Source organism: Danio rerio, chromosome 7, assembly GCF_049306965.1.
Source record: "Danio rerio strain Tuebingen ecotype United States chromosome 7, GRCz12tu, whole genome shotgun sequence".
Classification (NCBI taxonomy): domain Eukaryota; kingdom Metazoa; phylum Chordata; class Actinopteri; order Cypriniformes; family Danionidae; genus Danio; species Danio rerio.
In genome coordinates, this window is record NC_133182.1 from 5,799,853 (window position 1) to 5,825,121 (window position 25,269).

Genomic DNA, 25,269 nt, shown 5'->3' on the forward strand with positions numbered 1-25,269 from the left:
AGCTGTCAATCAACTCCATAGCAACAAAACAGACTAACCTAGCAACGATATGACACCAGCTATATCTCAGCATCAGAACATCGTAGAGAGGCGGGGGTTGGCTTGTTTGACTCATGCTCGCACACTATCTATCTATCTATCTATCTATCTATCTATCTATCTATCTATCTATCTACATCTATCTATCTATCTATCTATCTATCTATCTATCTATCTATCTATCTATCTATCTGTCTGTCTGTCTGTCTGTCTGTCTGTCTGTATCTATCTATCTATTTATCTATCTATCTATCTATCTATCTATCTATCTATCTATCTATCTATCTATCTATCTATCTATCTATCTATCTATCTATCTATCTATCTATCTATCTATCTATCTATCTATCTACCTTTATCTTTCTATCTATCTATCTATCTATATATCTGTCTGTCTGTCTGTCTGTCTGTCTGTCTGTCTCTATCTATCTATCTATCTATCTATCTATCTATCTATCTATCTATCTATCTATCTATCTATCTATCTATCTATCTATCTATCTATCTATCTATCTATCATGCTAACAATATGCTAATTCATGCTAGAAACATGCTAGTTACATGCTAATTCATGCTAGAATCATGCTAGTCACATGCTAATTCATGCTAGAATCATGCTAGTCACATGCTAATTTATACTAGAATCATGCTAACAACATGCTAATTCAGGCTAGAATCATGCTAGTCACATGCTAATTCATGCTAGAATCATGCTAGTCACATGCTAATTTATACTAGAATCATGCTAACAACATGCTAATTCATGCTAGAATCATGCTATTCACATGCTAATTCATGCTAGAATCATACTAGTAACATGCTAATTGATGTTAGAATCATGCTAACAACATGCTAATTCATGCTAGAATCATGCTAGTAACATGCTAATTCATGCTAGAATCATGCTAACAACATGCTAATTCATGCTAGAATCATGCTAGTAACATGCTAATTCATGCTAGAATCATGCTAACAACATGCTAATTCATGCTAGAATCATGCTAGTAACATGCTAATTTGTGCTAGAATCATGCTAGTAACATGCTAATTTATGCTAGAATCATGCTAGTAGCATGCTAATTCATGCTACAATCATGCTAACAACATGCTAATTTATGCTAGAATCATGCTAGTAACATGCTAATTCATGCTAAAATCATGCTAGTAACATGCTAATTCATGCTAGAATCATGCTAACAACATGCTAATTCATGCTAGAATCATGCTAGTAACATGCTAATTAATGCTAGATTCGTGCTAACAACATGCTAATTCATGCTAGAATCGTGCTAGTAACATGCTAATTCATGCTAGAATCGTGCTAACAACATGCTAATTCATGCTAGAATCGTGCTAACAACATGCTAATTCATGCTAGAATCATGCTAGTAACATGCTAATTCATGCTAGAATCATGCTAACAACATGCTAATTCATGCTAGAATCATGCTAATTCATGCTAAAATCATGCTAGTAACATGCTAATTCACGCTAAAATCATGCTAGTAACATGCTAATTCATGCTAGAATCATGTTAAAAACATGCTAATTCATGCTAGAATCATGCTAATAACATGCTAATCTATCTATCCATCTATCTATCTATCTATCTATCTATCTATCTATCTATCTATCTATCTATCTATCTATCTATCTATCTATCTATCTATCTATCTATCTATCTATCTATCTATCTATCTATCTATCTATCATCCATCTATCTTTTCATAGTTTTAAAAACTGTTTAAACTAAATAAACTATTACCGTCAGGCTTTCACAAGCCAGCCTCAAAGTTTGTTCTCAAACTTTAAGAATGTAGTTCTATATTATTATTCTTCTTTTGAGACTAAAAATTAAACTCTATCTCGTCCTAGGCCTTTCAAGCTATGACCATCAAACTTGGGTCAGACCTCCGAACTATTCTGACTCGAGTTGCTATATCTTTTCCGACTGATCCGACTTTCGGTTTTCCGAAAAACGTCCCGGGACCGTCGGAAAAATCCCATAGACGTAACATTGGATCAAACTTTGCGACCTCATAACTCCGCGTCAGAATGTCACACAGACTTCTAACTAGGCTCATTTAACTCAGACCATCAATCTGCCAATGACTGATCACCTTTAAACTTTCTGGCCACGCCCTAGCAACCACTTTTGGACCCTAGAAACCGTCCCATAGACTTCCATTGCAAAAGACTCTCATTGACTTTACATTGGATCAAACTTTGTGAGCTCATAACTCTGCATCAAACTGTCCTACAGACTAATGGCTGAGCTCATTTAACTCAGTCTAGCCAGCAGCCAATCACTGATGGCCTTTTAACTTTCTAGCCACACCCTAACAACCAGATACTGCTCCCTAGCAACTGTCCCATAGACTGCCATTAAAGAGGTTCAGACTGATATTGTCATGCTGCAGTGTGATAGAGACATGGGGGTTGTTTTTAACTGTTCATACTGGCAAGAAGCTTTGATACATCATCAGTCTAAGCTGTCAATCAACTCCATAGCAACAAAACAGACTAACCTAGCAACGATATGGCACCAGCTATATCTCAGCATCAGAACATCGTAGAGAGGCGGGGGTTGGCTTGTTTGACTCATGCTCGCACACCATCCATCTATCTATCTATCTATCTATCTATCTATCTATCTATCTATCTATCTATCTATCTGTCTATCTGTCTGTCTGTCTGTCTGTCTGTCTCTCTCTCTCTCTCTCAATCTATCTATCTATCTATCTATCTATCTATCTATCTATCTATCTATCTATCTATCTATCTATCTATCTATCTATCTATCCATTTATCCATCATGCTAACAATATGCTAATTCATGCTAGAAACATGTTAGTTACATGCTAATTCATGCTAGAATCATGCTAGTCACATGCTAATTCATGCTAGAATCATGCTAGTCACATGCTAATTTATACTAGAATCATGCTAACAACATGCTAATTTATGCTAGAATCATGCTAGTCACATGCTAATTCATGCTAACAACATGCTAATTCATGCTAGAATCATGCTAGTAACATGCTAATTCATGCTAGAATCATGCTAACAACATGCTAATTCATGCTAGAGTCATGCTAGTAACATGCCAATTCATGCTAAAATCATGCTAACAACATGCTAATTCATGCTAGAATCATGCTAGTAACATGCTAATTCATGCTAGAATCATGCTAGTAACATGCTAATTCATACTAAAATCATGCTAGTAACATGCTAATTCATGCTAGAATCATGCTAACAACATGCTAATTCATGCTAGAATCATGCTAGTAACATGCTAATTCATGCTAGAATTGTGCTAGTAACATGCTAATTCATGCTAGTTACTTGTTAATTTATGCTAGATTCATGCTAGTCACATGCTAATTCATGCTAGAATCATGCTAACAACATGTTAATTCATGCTAGAATCATGCTAGTAACATGCTAATTTATGCTAACAACATGCTAATTCATGCTAGAATCATGCTAGTAACATGCTAATTCATGCTAACAACATGCTAATTCATGCTAGAATCATAATAGCAACATGCTAATTCATAATAGAATCATGCTAACAATATGCTATTTCATGCTAAAATCATGCTAACAACATGCTAATTCATGCTAGAATCATGCTAATAACATGCTTATCTATCTATCTATCTTTCTATCTATCTATCTATCTATCTATCTATCTATCTATCTATCTATCTATCTATCTATCTATCTATCTATCTATCTTTTCATAATTTTTTAAAACTGTTTAAACTAAATAAACTATTACCGTCAGGCTTTCACAAGCCAGCCTCAAAGTTTGTTCTCAAACTTTAAGAATCTAGTTCTGCTTCTTCTTTCTTCTGAGACTAATTTTAAAGTCTATCTCCTCCTAACCCTTTCAAGCTTCACACCTCAAACTTTCGTCAAACCTTCAAACTGGTCTGACTCGGGTTGCTATATCTTTTCCGACTGATTCGACTTTCGGTTTTCCGAAAAACGACCCGGAAAATTCCCAAAATTCCCATTGACTTAACATTGGGTCAAACTTTGTCACCTCATAACTCTGCATCAGACTGTCCTACAGACTTCTAACTGGGCTCATTTAACTCAGTCTAGCCAGCAGCCAATAACTGATGACCTTTAAACTTACTAGCCACTCCCTAGCAACCACTTTTGGCACCCTAGCAACTGTCCCATAGACTTCCATTGTAAAAAACTGCCATTGACTTAACATTGAGTCAACCTTTGTGAGCTCATAACTCTGCATCAGACTGTCCTACAGACTAGAGTCAGGCCTCATTCAACTCAGTCTAGTCAGCAGCCAATCACTGATGACCTTTAGACTTACTAGCCACTCCCTAGCAACCACTTATGGCAACTGTCCCGTAGACTTCCATTCAAAAGACTCTCATTGACTTAACATGGGATCAAACTTTGTGAGCTCATAACTCTGCATCAGACTGTCATACAGACCAATGGCTGAGCTCATTTAACTCAGACTACCAAACTGCCAATAACTGATGAGCTTTTAACTTTCTAGCCACACCCCTAACTACCACATACTGCACCCTAGCAACTGTCCCGTAGACTTTCATTACAAAAGACTCTCATTGACTTTACATGGGATCAAACTTTGTGAGCTCATAACTCTGCATCAGACTGTCATAGAGACTAATGGCTGAGCTCATTTAACTCAGTCTAGCCAGCAGCCAATCACTGGCCTTTTAACTTTCTAGCCACACCCCTAACTACCACATACTGCACCCTAGCAACTGTCCTATAGAATGTAATTAGCTGTGCTATCAAATGCTTATAATTCTAAAATGCTAATGACATGCCAATCTTGCTAGCAACATGCTACTCATATGCTAATCATGCTAATGACATGCTAACTCATACTAGAAACATGCTAATGACATGCTAATTTGTACTAGAATCATGCTAGTAACATGCTAATTCATACTAGACTCATGTTAATAACTGGCCTACATGCATATCTTTGCATAGCAGTGTCCTATTGACTTGGGGGATGGCTCATCTGACTCAGACAACCAATGAGCATCTCAATATGATAATAAAGCTCACAAGCCACGCCCCCAAATTGATTCCATAGACTTTCATTAAAATAGGCCAAGATGCATATCTTTGCATAGCAGTGTCATAGAGACATGGGGGTTGGTTCATTTGAATAAGACAACCAACCACATTTAAGTTCACTCTATAACCTCGCCCATAGCAACAAAACAGAGTACCCTAGCAACCTTTCATCAACAGCTATATCTCAGCATCAGAACATCGTAGAGACTTGGAGATTGGCTCGTTTGACTCATGCTAGCAAACGGAACTTCCTATATGCTACACATGCTAGCAGTGACTAGCTACATGCTAATATTGACTAGCCAAGTACTGTAACTTGCTAGAAATGCTTACTAAGTATAAATGTTTTATCAAGCATGTATGTGAGGCTTGCCTAGTAACCAACCAGGGTACCCTAGCAACTGCCTAGCAACCACCCAAATTACCCTAGCAACCGCCTAGCAACCACCTAGCAATGGCCTAGTAATGCCTTAGTAAGGGCCTAGCGACCACTCAGGACACCCTAGCAACCGCCTAGCAACGCCTTAGCAACCACTCAGAATACCTTAGCAACCACCTAGCAACACCTTAGCAACCACCTAGCAACCACTTGGGACACCTTAGCAACCGCCTAGCAACACCTTAGCAACCACCTAGCAACCACTCAGAACACCCTAGCAACTGCCTAGCAACGCCTTAGCAACCACCTAGCAACCACTCAGGACACCCTAGCAACCACCTAGCAACACCTTAGCAACCACCTAGCCACCACTCAGGACACCCTAGCAACCACCTAGCAACGCCTTAGCAACCACTCAGAATACCCTAGCAACCATCTAGCAAACACTTAGGACACCTTAGCAACCACCTAGCAACACCTTAGCAACCACCTAGCAACCACTCAGAACACCCAAGCAACCGCCTAGCAACACCTTAGCAACCACCTAGCAACCACTTAGGACACCCTAGCAACCACCTAGCAACACCTTAGCAGCCACCTAGCAACACCTTAGCAACCACCTAGCAACCACTTAGGACACCTTAGCAACCACCTAGCAACACCTTAGCAACCACCTAGCAACCACTCAGAACACCCTAGCAACCGCCTAGCAACACCTTAGCAACCACCTAGCAACCACTCAGGACACCCTAGCAACCGCCTAGCAACACCTTAGCAACCACCTAGCAACCACTCAGGACACCCTAGCAACCACCTAGCAACGCCTTAGCAACCACTCTGAATACCCTAGCAACCACCTAGCAACCACTTAGGACACCTTAGCAACCACCTAGCAACACCTTAGCAACCACTCAGAACACCCTAGCAACCGCCAAGCAACACCTTAGCAACCACCTAGCAACCACTCAGAATACCCTAGCGACCACCTTGCAACACCTTAGTAACCACTTAGCAACTAGTCAGAACACCTTAGCAACTGCCTAGCACCACCTTAGCAACCACCTAGCAACCACTCAAAACACCCTAGCAAACGTCTAGCAACACCTTAGCAACCACCTAGCAACTAGTCAGACCACTTTAGCAACTGCCTTGCACCACCTCAACAACCACCTAGCAACCACTTAAAACACCCTAGCAACCGCCTAGTAAAATGCTAATTCATGCTAGAATCATGCTAACAACATGCTAATTCATGCTAGAATTATGCTAATAACATGCTAATTTATGCTAGAATTATGCTAACAACATGCTAATTCATGCTAGAATCATGCTAGTAACATGCTAATTCATGCTAGAATCATGCTAACAACATGCTAATTCATGTAAGAATCATGCTACTAACATGCTAATTCATGCTAGAATTATCCTAGTAGCATGCTAATTCATGCTAGAATCATGCTAGTAACATGCTAATTCATGCTAGAATCACGCTAACAACATGCTAATTCATGCTAGAATCATGCTAGTAACATACTAATTCATGCTAGAATCATGCTAACAACATGCTAATTCATGTAAGAATCATGCTACTAACATGCTAATTCATGCTAGTAATATGTTAACTCAAGCTAAAATCATACTAACATTCTATTTACACTTTAAAACCACTTCAAACTTTCAGATTCGGCTTTTCAAGCCACCATAAAGTTTGTCCTCAAACTTTAATATCTAGTTAATTTTTAAACCATTTTAGGGACAAAATTATTAGCCCCTTTAAACTATTTTTTTTCAATAGTCTACAAAACTTGCCGAATAACCCCTGCCTAGTTAACCTATTTAACCTAGTTAAGCCTTTAAATGTCACTTTAAGCTGTGTAAAAGTGTCTTGAAAAACATCTAGTAAAATATTATTTACTGTCATCACGGCAAAGATAAAATAAATCAGTTATTAGAAATGAGTTATTAAAACTATTATGATTAGAAATGTGCTGAAAAAAAATCTGCTCTACATTAAACTTACAATCAACTGTATGAAATCAAATTACAAATACAAGAGAGATTAACTGAAAAAAAAGAACAGGAAGTGCTATGCAGTCCAAGGTGTGGGAAAACACTGCCTTCCATCTAAACATTGAAAATTTGAATTTCCACACGGACATTATTGTATTGTTCAACAGATTTGAATAAACAAGGCCAATCCAATGCAGCATTTTTAGAAAGACTAAAACTTAAAAAAATAAAATAAATAAAAATCAAACACTGAACTACACAAAAGGTTTCTGCAGGTATCTTCAAATCAGATTTAGTGCTTTAAATGCCTTTACCTATTCGTAATGTCATCCATGAGCCACATGACTAACCATGCGCAACAGACACATGAACAGCCCCTCTTTGAATTTTTTTTCTTTTTAAATATTTCCTAAAATTTTCCTGTTTTTTATTTTTTTCTCGATAGTCTACTGAACAAACTATTGTTGTACAATAACTTGCCTAATTCCCCTAACCTGCCTAGTTAATCTGACTAACCCAGTTAAGCCTTTAAATGTCACTTTAAACTAGAAGTGTATTAAAAAAATAGCAGGTAAAATATTATTTACTGTCATCAAGGCAAAAGATAAAATAAATTAGTCATTAGAGATGAGTTATTAAAACTACTATGATTAAAATTGTGTTTAATAAATCCTCTCTCTGTTAAACAGAAATTGGGGAAAAAATAAAAAGGGGGGTAATAATTTTGACTTACGTACACGTTTAAAAAATATATATTCAGCTAATTATCAAGTTTCACAATGACAGAATAATAAAACTATTTTACTCTGAGTTGGATTAGAAATGGCCCACACATGGCAAAAAAATGCTTTAAACTATCACACACCACACACGCACCTTCACGCTGCAAAGAAAATTAATGAATGAAAAACCACATTATGTGCCCTAATCTCTAACCAGAAGTGTAACAAGTAAACCATTTCTAAAGTAACTGACTTTTTATACCGCAGCGACAACTCACGCAGGAAGCAAAGCCCACTGTTCACTGCTATCTGACAGATCTGATATAAACAGCATAGTGCACAGCGGCAAAGCGAAAACCACTGCTGACCTTGAAGAACATTAGTGCACACCTGAATCAACTAAACAAACCTTTAGAGTCCTGCCAAACATAAAATCTAAATAAGCCCTCCAAAATCTCAGTACTCAATGTTGCATTTTGCTTAAGAGCCTTCAACTAGCTATTAAAATTTACAAGAATTGCAATTGTTTTTATTATTTATAAGCAAAAAAACTCAAGCATGTGGTTAAGTGGGGCAAGCCTGGTGCGTGCAGTCAGGCAATTAAAAGGGTACGCCTTGACCAGGGTCAAGAGTTTTTAAGAGTTTTTAAGACCGTTAAGAATTACATTCAAGACCTACATCACAATATCAAAAACATGCATACACAAAAAGAAAATGCAAAAAATAAAATAAAATAAAAATAAGTGGCTAAATAAATGTATTCAAATTGAACATTATTTAAGACAGGTTAGATCCATTATTGAATTACAGGAACACCAACACGTGTGCATGCATGCTACATTTTTCTGAGCTGTCCTACTTTGGCCAGAATCTCCTCCTTAATGTTCTTGAGATGATCTGGTTTCTCATTGTCGGCCCTCAAAGCATGTGCTGTATGTGCCACAGGCATATCACCCTGGAGCCCAAGACCGGTTACTCACTGAGGCCCCGTTTCCACTAGTGCGTTTTAGTTTTAAAACAGCGTTTTAGATCAAAAGCGATCCGTGTCCACACTAGTGTTTTAACTAGCGTTGCTGAACATATCAGGACATTGTCCTGTGGCTGCTGTTGCATCATGTAATGCTTTTTTAGCTAATTGTGCATATATTTAATGTCTATTGAAACATGTATAGCCCTAGATAATATAGCATCATCGTCCTAGTTTTTAACTATCCACCCTTGGCACATAGGCTTTTGCCATCGATCTGTTCAAGTTTTATTTTTCATGATTATTGAAGTTATCCTCTAAGGGCTTGAGTGTCCACATATATGGAGAGCACAATTTTGGTTGTGTAAAATTCTTTGAATTTTTTATATTTTGTTACAGACATAGTGTCATCCAGCAACATTTGCAGCATATGAAATGTCCCAAACACTATTTTAACTGTTGTAAATGGGACAAAATTTTGATTTTAAGCAAGTAAAAAGAAAGAAAAAATTCTATGTTAAACAGCCATAAAAATTGGGAAAAGGGTTTTATGTAAATTTGAATGACGAGTCCACATATATGGACATAATTTTTCTCTGAAAGTACATGATCATATGAAAAGATGATACTTAGATCTTTGTTCTAATTAGGTTCCAATTAGCCCAAATAGCAAAGAGAAATAAAAATAAATGCATGTAAAAACACCTTGGGCCTTAAGACACCGCCTTCTTCGAGCCCTTCTTGGGTGCAGGTTCCGCTGGTTCAGGTATTTTCTTTTGATGAAAATATGATGAAGTGAATAAGTTACGTGAGTGCACACTAAATATTTATTGTGTTCTTTTGCAGATTTTAGCAAAGCAGCCTTCACCGATTGCTGCATTGGAACATTAAATCTCTGCCGCTGATTTCATTGGTCATAAAGGAGACACGCTTGCAAGCAGAACTACCAATTGTATGCTTTGAAACTGTAGGCCCCGCCCAGAGTCACTTTCGCAGAGATAACAGCCGCCCATCGCTTTACTTGGGTAAATTGCTCAGAATAAGTTGTTTTTAAATCATTAAATTGTTTAACTTATTAGAAAACAAACAAATAACTAGCGCCAATAACTTTTCTAGTAACACACACCTCATTTTATCAAGTTATAGTTTCATAGAAGTAATGTGTCATCTGTTTTACACAATTAACTAGTAAATTAAACACGTAATAAAATATGCTAACAACAGAACTTACAAACATGTTCACATAACACGTAAATAAAAAACTCCATATAATAAATAATAAAAATATACACAAAGAATAATAGGCAAATCTTAATCACTCTCTTATGACAGTGTGGGTGGCTCTTAAAAGAGCCTTTGGGTTTTAGGATTGGTCCTGGATGTTTAACCACCGAATCCGTACAGAGTGCGTCCCTGACGTTTCAGCGCGTACACAACATCCATGGCGGTCACGGTCTTCCTCTTGGCGTGCTCGGTGTATGTAACGGCGTCACGAATCACATTCTCCAGAAACACTTTAAGCACACCGCGAGTTTCCTCGTAGATCAAACCAGAGATACGCTTGACTCCACCACGGCGAGCGAGACGACGGATGGCGGGTTTGGTGATTCCCTGGATGTTATCGCGCAGAACTTTGCGATGACGCTTAGCGCCTCCCTTTCCAAGACCTTTACCGCCTTTGCCTCTACCTGACATGTTGCGTATCAATAAAGCAAATAGTTTAAATGTGTAGACTAGAACTGCATTCGAGAGGCTTTACAGTGGCTTAGACGACCTAGTTGAAACACTTAAGGCGGAGCTACAACGCAACGTCACAGTAAATGCGTCAATCCCCCAGGGCTCTTGGGTCTGCTGTAGTTTTCTTTTTGAATTATGCGAATAACCGACACGTCACCAAAAACCCTTTACCAAATAATATTATAAGTGTACTTTATGAGCCATATTAACGGCTCTGCAGTGGATGTGAGTGAGATTAATAGTACATTTTACGACGCGGATTTCGCTGGTTCTGGCATAATTACAGTTACAGTAAATTTAAAATTTGGATGCCAGTTTTTTACTAAACACTGGCTTTATCTGCTGCCTTATGTTATGCGTGTCTTGATGACCCCACATATAGTGTGAGTTTATTGGACACATTTAACCTTTCTTCTTATAGAAGAAAATGCTTTACAACGTTAACCCCGCCCATCGACAGTTACCGCTAGAGCCAGCCTGGCAGCCTGTATTCGAACCAACTGTGAGGCGACAGCGCTACCCACTGCGCCGTTTCTAGTTATAAAAAGAAAAGTGGTAATTTTGTTTTATCTTTAAAAAAATTTAATATAATCCTGAATATTTTTTGTATTTTTTTTTCTCGAAAATATCACAAATATCACATTATGTATGCAACTGTAAAGTTTATTAAATGTCCTTACATATTATACTAGAGAACAAAAAAAAAAAAAGGGCACACAATGTTGTGATGTATTGATGAGTGGGTCAGATGTGCAGTACAGCCTGTAGATAATATATAGGCCTATGTGTTTAATTGTCTTCTGCAAGATTAAATAAAATAGGGGAAAGCAGCTCTTAATGTTGTCTGGGTGTTCAAAGAGTAAAAAGCAGATCCAGTACACGCACTTAATGCAAAAACTTTTATAAAATAAAAAATATGTTATCAACACTTTATTCAATAATTTCGGACTGTTTTATCAATTATGTACATATTCCCACCTTTATATTTGAATAAATTAGCATACTACTTTTATTTTTAAGGGGTCGCCACAGTGGAATTAACAGCCAACTATACCAGCATATGTTTTAGGCAGCAGATGCCCTTTTAGCTGCAACCCTGTAATGGGAAGCATCTATACACACACACACACACACACACACACACACACACAAAACGGCCAATTCAGATTACCCAATTCACTTACAGCGCATGTGTTTTGACTGTGGAGGAAACCGGAGGACCAGAAGAAAACTCACACCAACCACTGAGCCACCGTGCCATCCTTTTTAACAAATTTTACAGGATCAAAAATATTGAAAATAGTTAAAATAGCTGAACTGTGTTTGACTCCCAGCATCTATTGGTTAAAATATCTATTTTAACATGGAAAAAGCCATTCAAAATACAGATATTTGTTGGTATGTTTATTTTTCAAATATAAATCTCACACTTCAACTCAAGCAATATAGCATTAATGAAATATATAAAAATATACGAATGTAAAAAGCATTATATATGTCATAACATTATCTTAATCAATATCAATAATCAAATCATTTACAATATTCTTCAGTCTCAGTCTCATTATTTGTGCATCGCTAATATAATGAAAGCTATTTGACTTAGATCTAACTTCAAACATAAATGTTCACAAAAAATTCTCAGTAAAACAGGTTATATATGCTTATATAAAATACAGTTTATCTGAATGATTCATGTGCAGAAGCAGTTCACTCAGAGTAATTTCTGAAGCAAAGTGAGCGCTGGTGTTCATCTCTTTTGGCGTCTGTTTTCATCACTGCACTCACAGACCTTTAAATAGATTATGCAGATGAATGCAGTTAATGCCAATAAAACACAACATGATGATATATAGTTTAAGATCACAATTAACCCTTGATCATCAGAAATAACTGAACATTAAACAGATTTATCATGTAAAACATTGTATTTCTGTTCAAAGAACCAGAACACAGTCCACATGATGAGCAAATTATCTGTTTTTTGTGAGTTACTGTTATATTCTGAAGTAAATGATAATTATAATAAAATAATTGATGATCTTACGTGTTTTCTTCTTCTTCTTACTTAAAACTTGAGCATAAGTTGCATCACCTCCGGCATCAGCGCCTGCTGAGAGCAAACGATAACATTAAAATAATGATCAAATTCTCCACAAACCAGGGGCAAATTTCAAAGAGATCACCATTAAAATCTTATCATGTCTTCTTAGTTACACTTTTTATTTATACAATTTATACAAAAATGCTGCCTTAAACTTTTAAGTTGACATTTACATTTAACTTTTGTAGTTATTTTAACTTACAGTTGGGTCCATAAATATTTGGACATTAACTCAATTCTAACATTTTTGACTCTAAATACACCAACACAGTGGATTTCAAATGAAGCGAACATGATGTGCTTCAACTGTTTTAACTGCAGCAGTGTGCTCTGATGCAGAAAAGCACATAATGGTTAAAGGGATAGCTCACATGAAAATATTTTTATATATTATATCATTTATTTTGGTTGTTCATTCCTCTGTGGCGACCCCAGATTAATAAAGGGACTAAGCCGAAATAAAATGAATGAATTACATAATCTATTGTATTTATTATTTAAATTTTAATTTACATAATTTACCACGGGGCAGCACGGTGGCTCAGTGGTTAGCACTGTCGCCTCACAGCAAGAAGGTCCATGGTTTGAGTCCCGGCTGGGTCAGTTGGCATTCCTATGTGGAGTTTGCATGTTCTCCCCGTGTTGGCGTGGGTTTCCTCCACAGTCCAAACACATGCGCTATAGGGGAATTGGGTAAATTAAATTGGCCGTTGTGTCTGAGTGTGAATGAGAGTGTAGTTTCAAAAATCTTTTTTTTACATTGTCAAATGTGTTTTCGTGTCCCTTTAAAATATGTTTTAACGAATATTGAACCCGATAACATTGTCTTTTAAAGTATTTGTCTGTCCTTCTGTGGATGTCAAAGTTACTGGTTTCCTACAATCATCAAAAACTCCTTTTGTGTTTAAAAGAAAAAAGTTTATTTATAAATATTTGGAGCCATTTAAGTGTAAAGAACAACTGTGTAAATGTTTTTTTTTTTTTTTTTGGGCAAACTCTCCCTTTTACACTTATGGTTCGACTGTAAAGATAAAAATGAGTTTCTCTCACCTCCATCTGTGTTGAGCTTCAGTTCAGAATATAGTGTGTCTCCAGACTTACTGCACATCCCTGAACAACACAAGAACAATGAATCAATATAAACCTTTACATCCATAACTGCAGTGAGTATGCAATCACAGACAACAAACTGTTGAAGAATTATTAAATAATACACACCCAAGGGGATGTTACTGTTAAATTATTAGAAAATAATGAACATAATGTGCAGTGTTTTTTTTAATAATCCAAAATACTGGAGTCTGCATTATATCATGTACATAACTCCCATGATAAACAAGAAGCCACTGCATTTCGATATATCACAAGAAATTCATCCAAGATATATCACGATATTTGTAAAAGAAAAAAAAAAGTTATAAGATACATTACTTTTATTAACAACTCAAGCTGAAAACTCTTCTGCCCCCCATTTTGTATTTTTTGTTTAATTAAGAATGTAGCAGGATCGCAAATAATTGCGACTTTTTGTTAATTATGCGTTGGATTCAGTGATCGCGGAATCACAAAAAAACTGGGGGTTCTGATAAATACAGATGAATCAATAATGTATCACAGGTGAAAATATCACGATATATCCGCATATCGATATTTTGTCCCACGCCTAGTTTGTGACTGTGCGTAGGCTGTGCTGGACCATAGACTAATAGTGCCATGATGCGGAAAGGTTATGTCAGGCTCTTGAAGGTACAGTATGGCGTTGTTGGGATTTCGTTCCCTTCGCATTTCAGTTTGATGCAGTGTCCAACTTCACTAAAGTGGAAAGCCTCTAAGTTTCCTTCAGGGAACCATGGTTCCAGTCGTAACCTGGGTTGTTTTATAAGTAATTTTTAATGGGCTGTATTAATGCCTGTGTACACCTGGGGTGCGTTTCCCATACAACTACGTAACTCGCAGCTGGACTATCATAGCATGATGCATCGTTTGGGAAAAGAACGATGTAGTGATGAGTGTTTCCCAAAACCCCTAGTTTCTCCGTAACAGATCCATCACTTGAACCATGTTAGTTATAATGTAAAATGCCCATAATGATGCTCTAAACGGGGTGGAGTAACAACTTCTTTAGTGAAGAACCCATTATTTCTGTGCAAATTATATTGTTTTACACACACACGCATAAAACAAATTCAATATTAGTTTTGGTAAAAACATGCACTTGCTTTCCATATTAATTGAATTATATGTAAATGGCTCATATAGCCTGTGTTTCCTTTACAGATATTATTGAGAACATTAAATATTCTATTCTAAAACATAAAATCACTTACAAAAGCTAACACGTATCTAATCTCATATATAAATCATATAAATAATGTATTAATAATAATAATAATGTATAATAATGATAAAACTGTAAAAAATACTTTGAAAGCAAATTACACCTAAGAGATGACTTTAACCATTCCAAGTGTAAATGTTAGAAGATTGTAAATGAATAGGGCATAGGGGGATAACTGTGAATAGAACACAGCCAGGAACTATGTTTCTAACTACAGCTCCAGAGATGTAGTTGCAAGTGTACAAGTTTGCGACGCAGTTTGCCAATGTTCATTGGAACGATGGATTTGGGAAACAGCAAATTAACTATGTTTGTAACGATGGAATTTGCAAACTTAGTTGACTAACGATGGTTTTCGGAAACGCAGCCCAGGATGGTTAACATGCTTGAGTATCACTTGAGTTTCATGCCTCATGACTAAATGGTGCTAATGGGAGTGTAAATGTGAGTTCTGCAGCACAAAAACACTTTGGTGGAGACGTACATAGCCATAGTGGTTGAGGTTATACAGAAAAAGAAAAGCGTGACAAATACACATAGAAAAAGCATGAGGGTCACATTGTCACGGTATGTTGAGGGACGGAGACAAAAAGGGTGTAGGATCCAAGAGCAGTTTTAATGAGATGCAGATAACAGAAAAACAAGATATCCAAAAATCAAAGTATCAAAATAACAACAACAAAACAAAACAAAAGAATCTATGCAAAAGTACTGTATGTCAAAAGCACTGTCGCCTCACAACAAGAAGGTTGTTGGTTGAAGCATTTCTGTGTGGAGATTGCATGTTCTCCCTGTGGTGGCGTGGGTTTCTCCAGGTGCTCTGGTTTCCCCCCCAGTCCAAACACATGCACTATACTGAATTGCTAAATTGGCTGTAGTGTATATGTGTGAATCCAAGACTGTGGGTGTTTTCCAGTACAGGGTTGCGGTGGAAAGGGCATCCACAGTGTAAAACATATTCTGGATAAGTTGGCGGTTCATTGCGCTGTGGCGACCCCTGATTAATAAAGGGACTAAGCCGAAGGAGAATAAATGAATGAATGAAAAAATAGTGGAGATAGGCACGAGCGATACTTTATTTTCATATGATCTGTAACAGAACATCTATTACTTACCGCCATGTTTCTCCTTAGACTTCATTTCAATCAGAACATCAGAAATTCCAGCACCTAAAATTGAAAAAAAAAAACAATAGTTTGTTAATTTCACTCTTAGATGTGTGTATGCTTGTTTTAATATCCCTGGAGTAAATTTACAAATGCTCAGAGTCATTATTTTAAGCAAAAGCTGTCAGTTGTGAGTGTAGTGACTGTTGATACACTTGAAGTATGGAGTAAATCTAGGGCCAAATACACTTGCAAAATAAAAGACAAAATGCAGGGTTCCATACAATTCATTCATGTTGTCCCAGCACAAACTGCTTAAGTTAACTTGACACTTTACCAAATTTAAGTGGATTAGACATTAAAAAAATTAAGTTGTCCCAATAAAATCTCAAGAATTGTGTTGCTTCTACTCATTTTTAATAAGTAAAAAAATAGCAAAATAAAAATAAATAAATGAGTATAGTACTGAGCAAAAAAATAAATAAATAAATAAATGCAAATCTCCAAAAGTCGCAAAGCGGAAATTCATTTTTGATTTTTAAATAAAAAAAAATAATTTTGCTAACAAAAATAACAAACTGCAAAGGGAAAATTAAGTTTAGATAAATAAAAATGAAATTTATAAACAAAAAAACAACAGCAAATAAATCAAGAAGTAAAAAAAAAAGAAAAAAAAGAAAAGAAACTCAAATATTTGCTATTGAAAAAAAAAATATATGTTTGCATTTATATTTTATAAACATTTTTTATTGCATTGCCTTTAAAAATTTTGCCTGGTCAATTGCAATGCTCATTTTGGATTACAAACCATGAGTTTGCGATGCTGTTTTCACAAGGAGGCAGTCAAAGGGGAGTCAAGGGAACTTGAGCGTTTAGGGCAGGCCCAGACCTGCCTTCATTTAAGCAACATCATCATCTAGAGACACAAGCTGCGTCCCAAATCACATACTTATGTACTATTCTACGCCATTTTGTAGTATAAATAATGCAAGTGCGTTAACTAAAAACTCTAATAATAAAAAGTGCACTTTAATTAGCCGGATGATGCATTCATTCAGCTGTTAAAATGAAGTGTGTAATGATGGACACGTCAACTGCTGCTGCTTTGCCCACGTAGCGGAAGGGGCGGAGCTATCGGGCGCACATGTTGGATAACTTTATATGATGGATGGCGAAAGCAAAACTCTCCTACGAGAGTGATTAGAGTGCCTCCCAATGGGGAATATGTTTATACTCAAGGCAGGTATTATTTGGTAGTTTGGTTGTTTATTTCACTGATTTGGCGACCGTCAAACATAGTCTGGGAAATGGTTTGAATTAGTAAAAAAACTAGTAAAAAAACATTAGTGCTCTATTTGGGATGACACTACATACATATGCTATGCTGTTGGGTGTGTAAGTGCATAAGTACATTGCGTATGAGTGCATAATATATAGTGTGACATTTGGGACACAGCTACAGATTAGATTAAAATGTCTTTGTTGTCCCCGAAGGTCGATTAGGTTTACTTTCACTCTCACCTCATACACTTGTCCAATACTATAGAGATTTGTGCCCAAGATCTTTTGAGATTGATGAACAATTTTGAAAAGTCTGTTTTTGTCCCCCTTAAATGACCATACTAGCATATTACTGCAAAATTTACAAGAGACTCAATAAAAGAAGAATAAAATGTCCAAAGTAGAGGCCTATCCACAATAAATCACTTCAACTTCCTCAAACAGAACAGTCTTTGATTTACCTTTTTACAGATAAAATTAGTGTTGGCCTCAAAGTTCAGTTTATCATCCAGAATGGTTCCCAGGTATTTATACTCACTCACTGTCTCAACAACAGTATCATTTATAGTGGTAGTAGTAGCATTAGAAATAGAGTTATGCCGATTATCAATAAGCATCTCTTTCATTTTTGAGATGTTAAGTTGTAAATATGAGTCTTTGCACCAAGCAACAAAGCTGTCCAACACTAGGCAATGACCCTCCTCATGATCAAGCAAAAGACTGACAATGACAGAATTATCAGCATACTTCATTATACACCTTGATTTAAATTTACTCTGACAGTCATTAGTGTAAAGCACACAAAATAGTGATGATAAAACATATCACTGTGGAGAACCTGTTGAGCAATAAATAGGTCTGGGCCTGCTGTAAACATCTAAGCTCCATCGACTACGTCCCCTTGTCAAATCAGGGCCACAAAGTTAAAAGTGCAGAATCGTGAAGTGCAAAGTGAAAACAGCGTTGCAAACTCATGGTTGACTAAAAAGCAAATCAATATGAGTATTGCAATTGACTGGACGAGTTTTGTAAAGGCAATGCTATTAAAAATGTTTTGCAAATATAAATAGTTTTTTTTTATTTATTGTAATTTTTTTTTTGCAGTTCTTTTTTTGTTAGCAAATTTTATTTTATCTCTCTAAATTTATTTTCCCTTTGCAGTTCTTTTTTTTTTTTTTTTAGGAAAATTAATATTTATTTCTCAAAAATTAATGTTTGCTTAACAGTTTTTGGAGATTTGCATTCATTTATTTATTTTTTGCTTAATACTATATTTTCTGTTTTGTTAACTTTTTTTAATTTATAAGTATATATAGCCCTAAACTGACTCCATGTTGAAGAGTTCTTTGTAAAAATACACAACTCTGTATTTATTAGTATTAGTTTTTTTTCAATGCAAAATAAAAACAGAGTTATATTAGTTGTCCTATTGTTAAACCATTAAATCACTTAAATGTAATGAATCAGTCCAACTGCTTTGTTTAGACACAGTTTATAGCGTTTACCTTTGCCTGTGGTTTTCTTTTTGTCCTTTTTACTGATCGCTGCATAAGTCATATCACTGGGTCCTGCAGTATTAATATCTGACACAGAACAGAAAAGCATTCAGAAAGATCATAACGTGCTGAAATGAATATACTTCGTAAGAAATAAGTTGGATCATTCCGTTGTGGCGACCCCAGATTAATAAAGGGACTAAGCCGAAAAGAAAATGAATGTATGAATGAATAAATAAGAAATAAAATAAAATTCACCTTTTCTTTTGGGTTTCTTTGCTTTAGTTCCAACGTCTGCGTACATCGTGTTACTTTGCCCTGGAATATTTTCATCTGCAAAAATAATCATAAAAATGACTCTTTTTATAAAACATAAAAAGACTCATACTGGTGTATTCCATGCTTTATTTTATTTCACCTTCACTCATGGGTATATTTTTCTTAAGTGTGACCTCAGAATATGTCACATCTGCCACTGGCTCTAAAACAAACAAGTCAAGGTAATGTGAATTCATGACATATGATTATTTCTAAATGATAAGCATTCCTAAAAGTTTTAGACTCGACCTTCATCTTTGTTATTCACTGTGCTCACATCGTCATAAATGTTGTCAGGACCTGCAGGACAGCAAACAAACATTTATAAGGAAAAAGATGAACATATAAGCAATCTGGATAATAATAATAATAATAATAATAATAATAATAAACATAATATTCAGGTGTTTTAGATTTTTAAAGATTGAGCTGACCAGACTGCAGAGTTAAGTTGTCCGTCTGAGATTCTCCAGATGGGTTTGATATCAAAGTTGGTTGAACCCCACAGTGTGGATCTACAGTAGAAACAAATGTCATGTTTAGGGTATTTAGAGCAATTGCTCTTGTAGATAATCTGACTGTAACTGTATTTGCATTACATGCTTGATTTATTAATCATTTCAGAATCTCATTCGCACCTTTTTTCTTCTTGTGTCTCAGCAGCAGAACCAGTAAAATAAGGAACAGCAAGAAAACAGTCAATCCCACAGAAACACCAATGATCAGAAGAGAAGGAGATGAAGCTGAAGAGAGAAGATGCCAGACCTGATCATAAAGCACATGCTGTATGATAATATTACAGAGGTAAATAATCTCTCATTATTCCCAGACCTCTGACTGAGATCCAGCTGTGTGGTGACTCTATGCTCTCGGTTTTACAGTAGTAGAAACCCTCATCAGACTTTGAGACAGTAGGGATGCTCATCTCTCCTGTCGTCTGATTCTGGATCAGTAATCCGTCTTTATAGAAATCAGCTGTGAGGATGGAGGAGATTGTAGATCGATGTAAACAGTGTAGAGTCAGAGTTTCTCCCTCAATCACAGGATCAGCAGAACTCGCCAGAATCACAGGACCATCTACAAAACAAACAGGTGTTTACTCAAAGTATCTCAAAATAACTCATATCAGCAGTTTTATGAACCTTCTTTTGCCCCACTGGACTACATATTCATTTATCGCCAATTTGCAAAACATAAAGTTGTTATAAATTGATGTTAATTGTAGTCAAATTTTAAATAAATTTAAAGTCTGTGATCAGCTGTACAGAAGGAAAATGTGTGTGTAACTGAAATAAGATTGTGTGTAATGTGTGTGTAATTCTTCAGGTGTGAATGTGTCTAGATGCTGCTCTTAGAAGCAGGACTCACCATGTACAGTGATGTTCAGAGGATGGCGTTTCTCTCCAGATTCAGACTCACACCAGTAAACTCCAGTGTCAGATGTGCTGAGAGACTGGATTTCACATGTAGATCCTGTTTGTGCTGAACAATCTTGTGTGTTTGTGTGTGTGTATCTTCTCACTGTCCATCCAGCAGAGTCACAGCTCAGAGAGAGAGAGTCAGAGGAGAAGTGTTGACTTCTGCTGGCGTTGAGCACCAGACGCACTGAAGCAGAAACACCTGAGATAAAGAACATCTCATTTAAAGCTGAAAACAAATATGCGATTGTGTAATAAAATCATCTGAATGTCAAATGTTATAAAGTGCAATTATGTTTTAGCCTAAATGTTGGGATGTGGAAGTTTACCACATGTGTTCTTCTGCCTCAAAATTCACATTTGACAAAAAGGTCTGCCCAAACATTGGAAAGGAAAGTAAAAGTTAAAAGGAAAGTTGTGAGATCTGGCCAAGCATGGTGACCCATACACGGAATTTGTGCTCTGCATTTAACCTATTTAAGAGCACAAACACACTGTGAACACACACTCGAAGCAGTGGGCAGCCATTATGCCTGAGGAGCAGTTGGGAAATCAGTGCCTTGCCTTCAGAAGTGGTATTGAGGGTGGTAAAAGGGCTGGTTATTCACTCCCAACACTTACAATCCCTGTTGGTGCCGGTACTCAAACCTGTGGCCTTCTGATCACAAGTCCAATGCTCTAACCATTAGGTCACATTGTGTGTTTTTTGTTTTTCATTTTTAGTTTGCTGTTGCAACTTTTGTAAAGTGTAAATACTTGACAACACCTCACTCCACCCCCAAGCCCATGACAAGGTGATCAATACAAACATTGGTCTGTATAAATAATGTTGGAGGCTCTTGCACTAAAGGGACCTCTCTACATTTTTGCTAATAAAAAAATTCTGCAAGTTTCTTTAAGTCAAATTTAAGACTTTTTAAGACCCTTTTTTAGACCATTATGAATGAAATTTTAGACTTATACAGGGCTAAACCCTAAGGATTTTTTAATGGCCCAGTTACTCCTAAAACAAAATTGTTTTTGTATTAATGGAAGATTATGTAAAGGGATGTACTGCTTTAGTTTTCTTTCCCTGTTTATGTCTAACAGATGTTGTGAATTGTATTTCTTTGCAATAAAACACATTTATTATATATATATAAATTAAGATAGATTATTGATTGGGTAGCTTTACTTGGACACTAAAAAATTAAGACCTGTTTAACATGATTTAAAGACCTACAACAGAATAGTTCAGTGAATTTGAGACTTTTTAGGGCCTAAAATTTTGGTTTGGAAATTTAAGACATTTTAAGATATTTTAAGACCTCGCAGACCCTGAAATCTGAAATATTTTACTTAGGGTACATTTGTTCATTTGAGATACATGTGAGATTCAGATTTGATACATTTGAGATAGCTTCTTTTACATGTTTTTTTTTCTAGTGCTAAAAGCAATAGCTGCCCACTTCTCTGGGTGTATATGTGTGTGCTCAAGCTCCTTCCTCAAAATGTATGTGTGCATTTGGATGGGTTAAAAACAGAGAACCAATTTTGAATATGGGTAAAACTTTACTTGACAAGGCTCACTTCACTGTCATGTGTATTTTGGCAAACTCCAAGTGTGCAGTCATGTGTCTTTGGGCCGGCACACACCAAGTTGATGCCAAACAACAACTACCTCGCATCTGGACCAAAAAGCTGCAAGTGAAAACATCAAATGGATGGCAGCTAGATGAAAAGACAGAGTGCGTTCTACACCTGAATGAGACTAGTTTTTCCGTACCCAGTAGGAACGATAGTATGTTTTCTCTCATTCCACAAAGGGAAACCGGAAGATGAACAGCGCACAGACGAAACATAAACCAGGGTATAGTAACATTATCACAGTAACTGTCACTCACCATGAAGATGAGGCTTATAATCCATATCATTTTCAAATAAAACCCTAAATCAGAAAAAAAAAAACTTGACAGTGTGTGACAGTATGGAAACGCAAATAAGAAAGGAAAGTAGTGACTTCTAAATTTACTTTGACTTGTATTTTATTGCAGACAATTCAACATAGATTATTTCATATGTTCCTCGTGACATGATCCAATTTTGCATCTTGCTACACATTGCACATTGCACAACTTGGTTAGTCAGGTAAATTAGTTAAATAATTACTGTGATCTCCAATCCTTCAGGCAGCACTACATCAAGAATCCGCATTCATCTATAAGCAATATCACCATATGGATTCAAAACTACTTTGGCAAATCTTTGTAAAGTACCAAAACATGTAGTTACATCCACAAATGTCGGTTAAAACTGTTCTGTGCCAATAGGAAGCCCTATGTTAACAGTGTCCAGAAATGCTGTTGACTTGTTTAGGCTTGAAGGCCTCTGGGATGGAGCATCACACTGTGGAAACTTGTACTGTGGTCAGATGAATCAGTATTTTAGGTATTTGTTGGGAGAAATAGACGCAGTGTGCTCTAGACCAAAGAAAAAAAGAATCATCCAGACTGTTCAGCAACATGTCCAAAAGCCAGGGTCTGTCATGGTATGGGATTGTGTCCGTGCCCTTGGCAAAGATAACTTGCACTTCTGTGATGCACCATTATTCCTGAAAAGTGCATGGAGATTTTGGAGCACAAAATGCTGCCTTCTTTTCCAGGGATGCCCATGCATATTTCAACAAGACAATGCAAAACCACATTCTACACACATTACAATGTCCTGGCTGCAGAGAAAGAGGATGCAGGTACCTGACTGGTGTGCCTGCAGTCCTGACCTGTCTCCAATAGAGAATGTGTGGCAGATTTTAAAGCACAAAGTGCGGCAACAAAGTCTCCATACTGTTGCCCACCTTAAGAATTGTTTGCTGGAAGAATTGTACAAAACTACATCTAAATGACATCATCGCTTGGTGTCTTCAGTCCCTAAACATCTTTTAAGTGTTGTGATAAGAACTGCCACCATTACAAGGTGGTAAAAGCTTTACTGTTCCAGTTATTTTTGAACGTGTTTCAAGAACCAAAATTGGAATACATGCTTATTTAAAAAAAAAAAATAATAAAATAAATAAATAAATAATGAGGAACATTTCATACTATCCTAAAGTTTTCTGATTTTAGGTTTTAATTGACAAATGTAATAAGAATTATAGCTGGCTTCTTTGTGTTCCTTCTTGATGTTAATTGTTTACTTGGTTATGCAACTTCAGTTTTTGTTCACACACTCTGACTTGTTGCTGAATAACCAATCAGATTGCTCTCTTCAGCCAACGGCCAACGCCAATTCTACATGCTGAATTTGCCAACTCTTTCCAATGTTAACTTGATTAGAGGCGAAGTGTGGAACAGCTAGCTGGACTGACGTTGATCAACAACCTGAAGAACTCCAGTGGCTTGGTTTGTTCTTGCCTTTTACTGAGCAGTGTCTCCATCTTGCTGCTCTACAATGGAGGTCTGATTGGTTGAGTGCTGCAGAGATTACTGTTTTTCTGGACGGTTATCTTCTCTCCACAGAGAAATGCTAGAGCTCTTTCAGAATAACCATGAGGTTACCTACTTGACTAAATTGTTTCTCAGATTGCTCAGTTTGGCCAGCTTTAGGAAATGTCATGGTGGTTTCAAACTTCAATTTATGGATAAAGAGAACTTTAGTTATTCAGACCATCAGTGCTTTAGAAATGTTTATGTACCCTACAATGCTCTTTCGGAGGTCTACAGACAAATCTTGGCTTGGTTTCTGCTCTGAAAAACACCTTATAAAGACCTTTAGATAGATGGTTGTTGAAGGAATAGAATTACAGTCAAATGCTTCTTTTGAATTACATATATGTGCTCATGCTTATAATGCATATGTGTTTGCTTGAACCATGATAATCTAATGAGCCCAAGCAATGATATGATGAGACATTCTGTTTGACCTTAGAATGAGACAGGAACTTTCCACCCCTATAATGTCAAATAACTAAATCTGTAACAGACAAGTCTTGCAGAAAGCCCCTGTCTGGGTTTCAGCTGTGATGTGTGACTTTTCTACACAGAAAAGAGAACTGGAGCAGATAAGGAAAATATTGCTTTATTGTCTTACTAATCACTCTTTTCTTTTGATATATTTTTGCTATTGGAGGAATATACTCCCATTTGCCTCACTATTCATTATTTACAATATGTGTTTTTGTCAGATATGATGATGTCTCCTGATATAGCGTACTTCTACTTAACCCCTGTTATAATGCGTTTCTAACCAACTGCTAAAACCACAAGAGCTGTGTGTGGGTGC

General features: G+C 36.5%; 2 protein-coding genes across 2 annotated transcripts in view; both read right to left on the reverse strand.

The window, feature by feature from the left end:
- Positions 1–9,840: 9,840 nt before the first annotated feature.
- Positions 9,841–10,945, reverse strand: LOC100331412 (histone H4). The gene has a single exon (XM_002662197.7). The coding sequence runs from the start codon at positions 10,907–10,909 to the stop codon at positions 10,598–10,600; it is 312 nt and encodes a 103-aa protein (XP_002662243.1). The 5' UTR covers positions 10,910–10,945; the 3' UTR covers positions 9,841–10,597.
- Positions 10,946–11,572: 627 nt separating this feature from the next.
- si:cabz01036006.1 overlaps positions 11,573–25,269 on the reverse strand; it is a 156,163-nt gene continuing 142,466 nt past the window's right edge. The window contains exons 22-33 of the mRNA XM_021477672.3: positions 20,963–21,214; positions 20,426–20,671; positions 20,233–20,337; positions 20,029–20,109; positions 19,844–19,894; positions 19,695–19,757; positions 19,535–19,609; positions 19,286–19,363; positions 16,509–16,562; positions 14,106–14,165; positions 12,999–13,061; positions 11,573–12,743 (exon numbers count right to left, since the gene is read on the reverse strand). Coding sequence (XP_021333347.3) covers positions 12,736–12,743; positions 12,999–13,061; positions 14,106–14,165; positions 16,509–16,562; positions 19,286–19,363; positions 19,535–19,609; positions 19,695–19,757; positions 19,844–19,894; positions 20,029–20,109; positions 20,233–20,337; positions 20,426–20,671; positions 20,963–21,214 — 1,136 coding nt within the window. The 3' untranslated portion in view covers positions 11,573–12,735. The remainder of the gene's footprint in view (positions 12,744–12,998; positions 13,062–14,105; positions 14,166–16,508; positions 16,563–19,285; positions 19,364–19,534; positions 19,610–19,694; positions 19,758–19,843; positions 19,895–20,028; positions 20,110–20,232; positions 20,338–20,425; positions 20,672–20,962; positions 21,215–25,269) is intronic.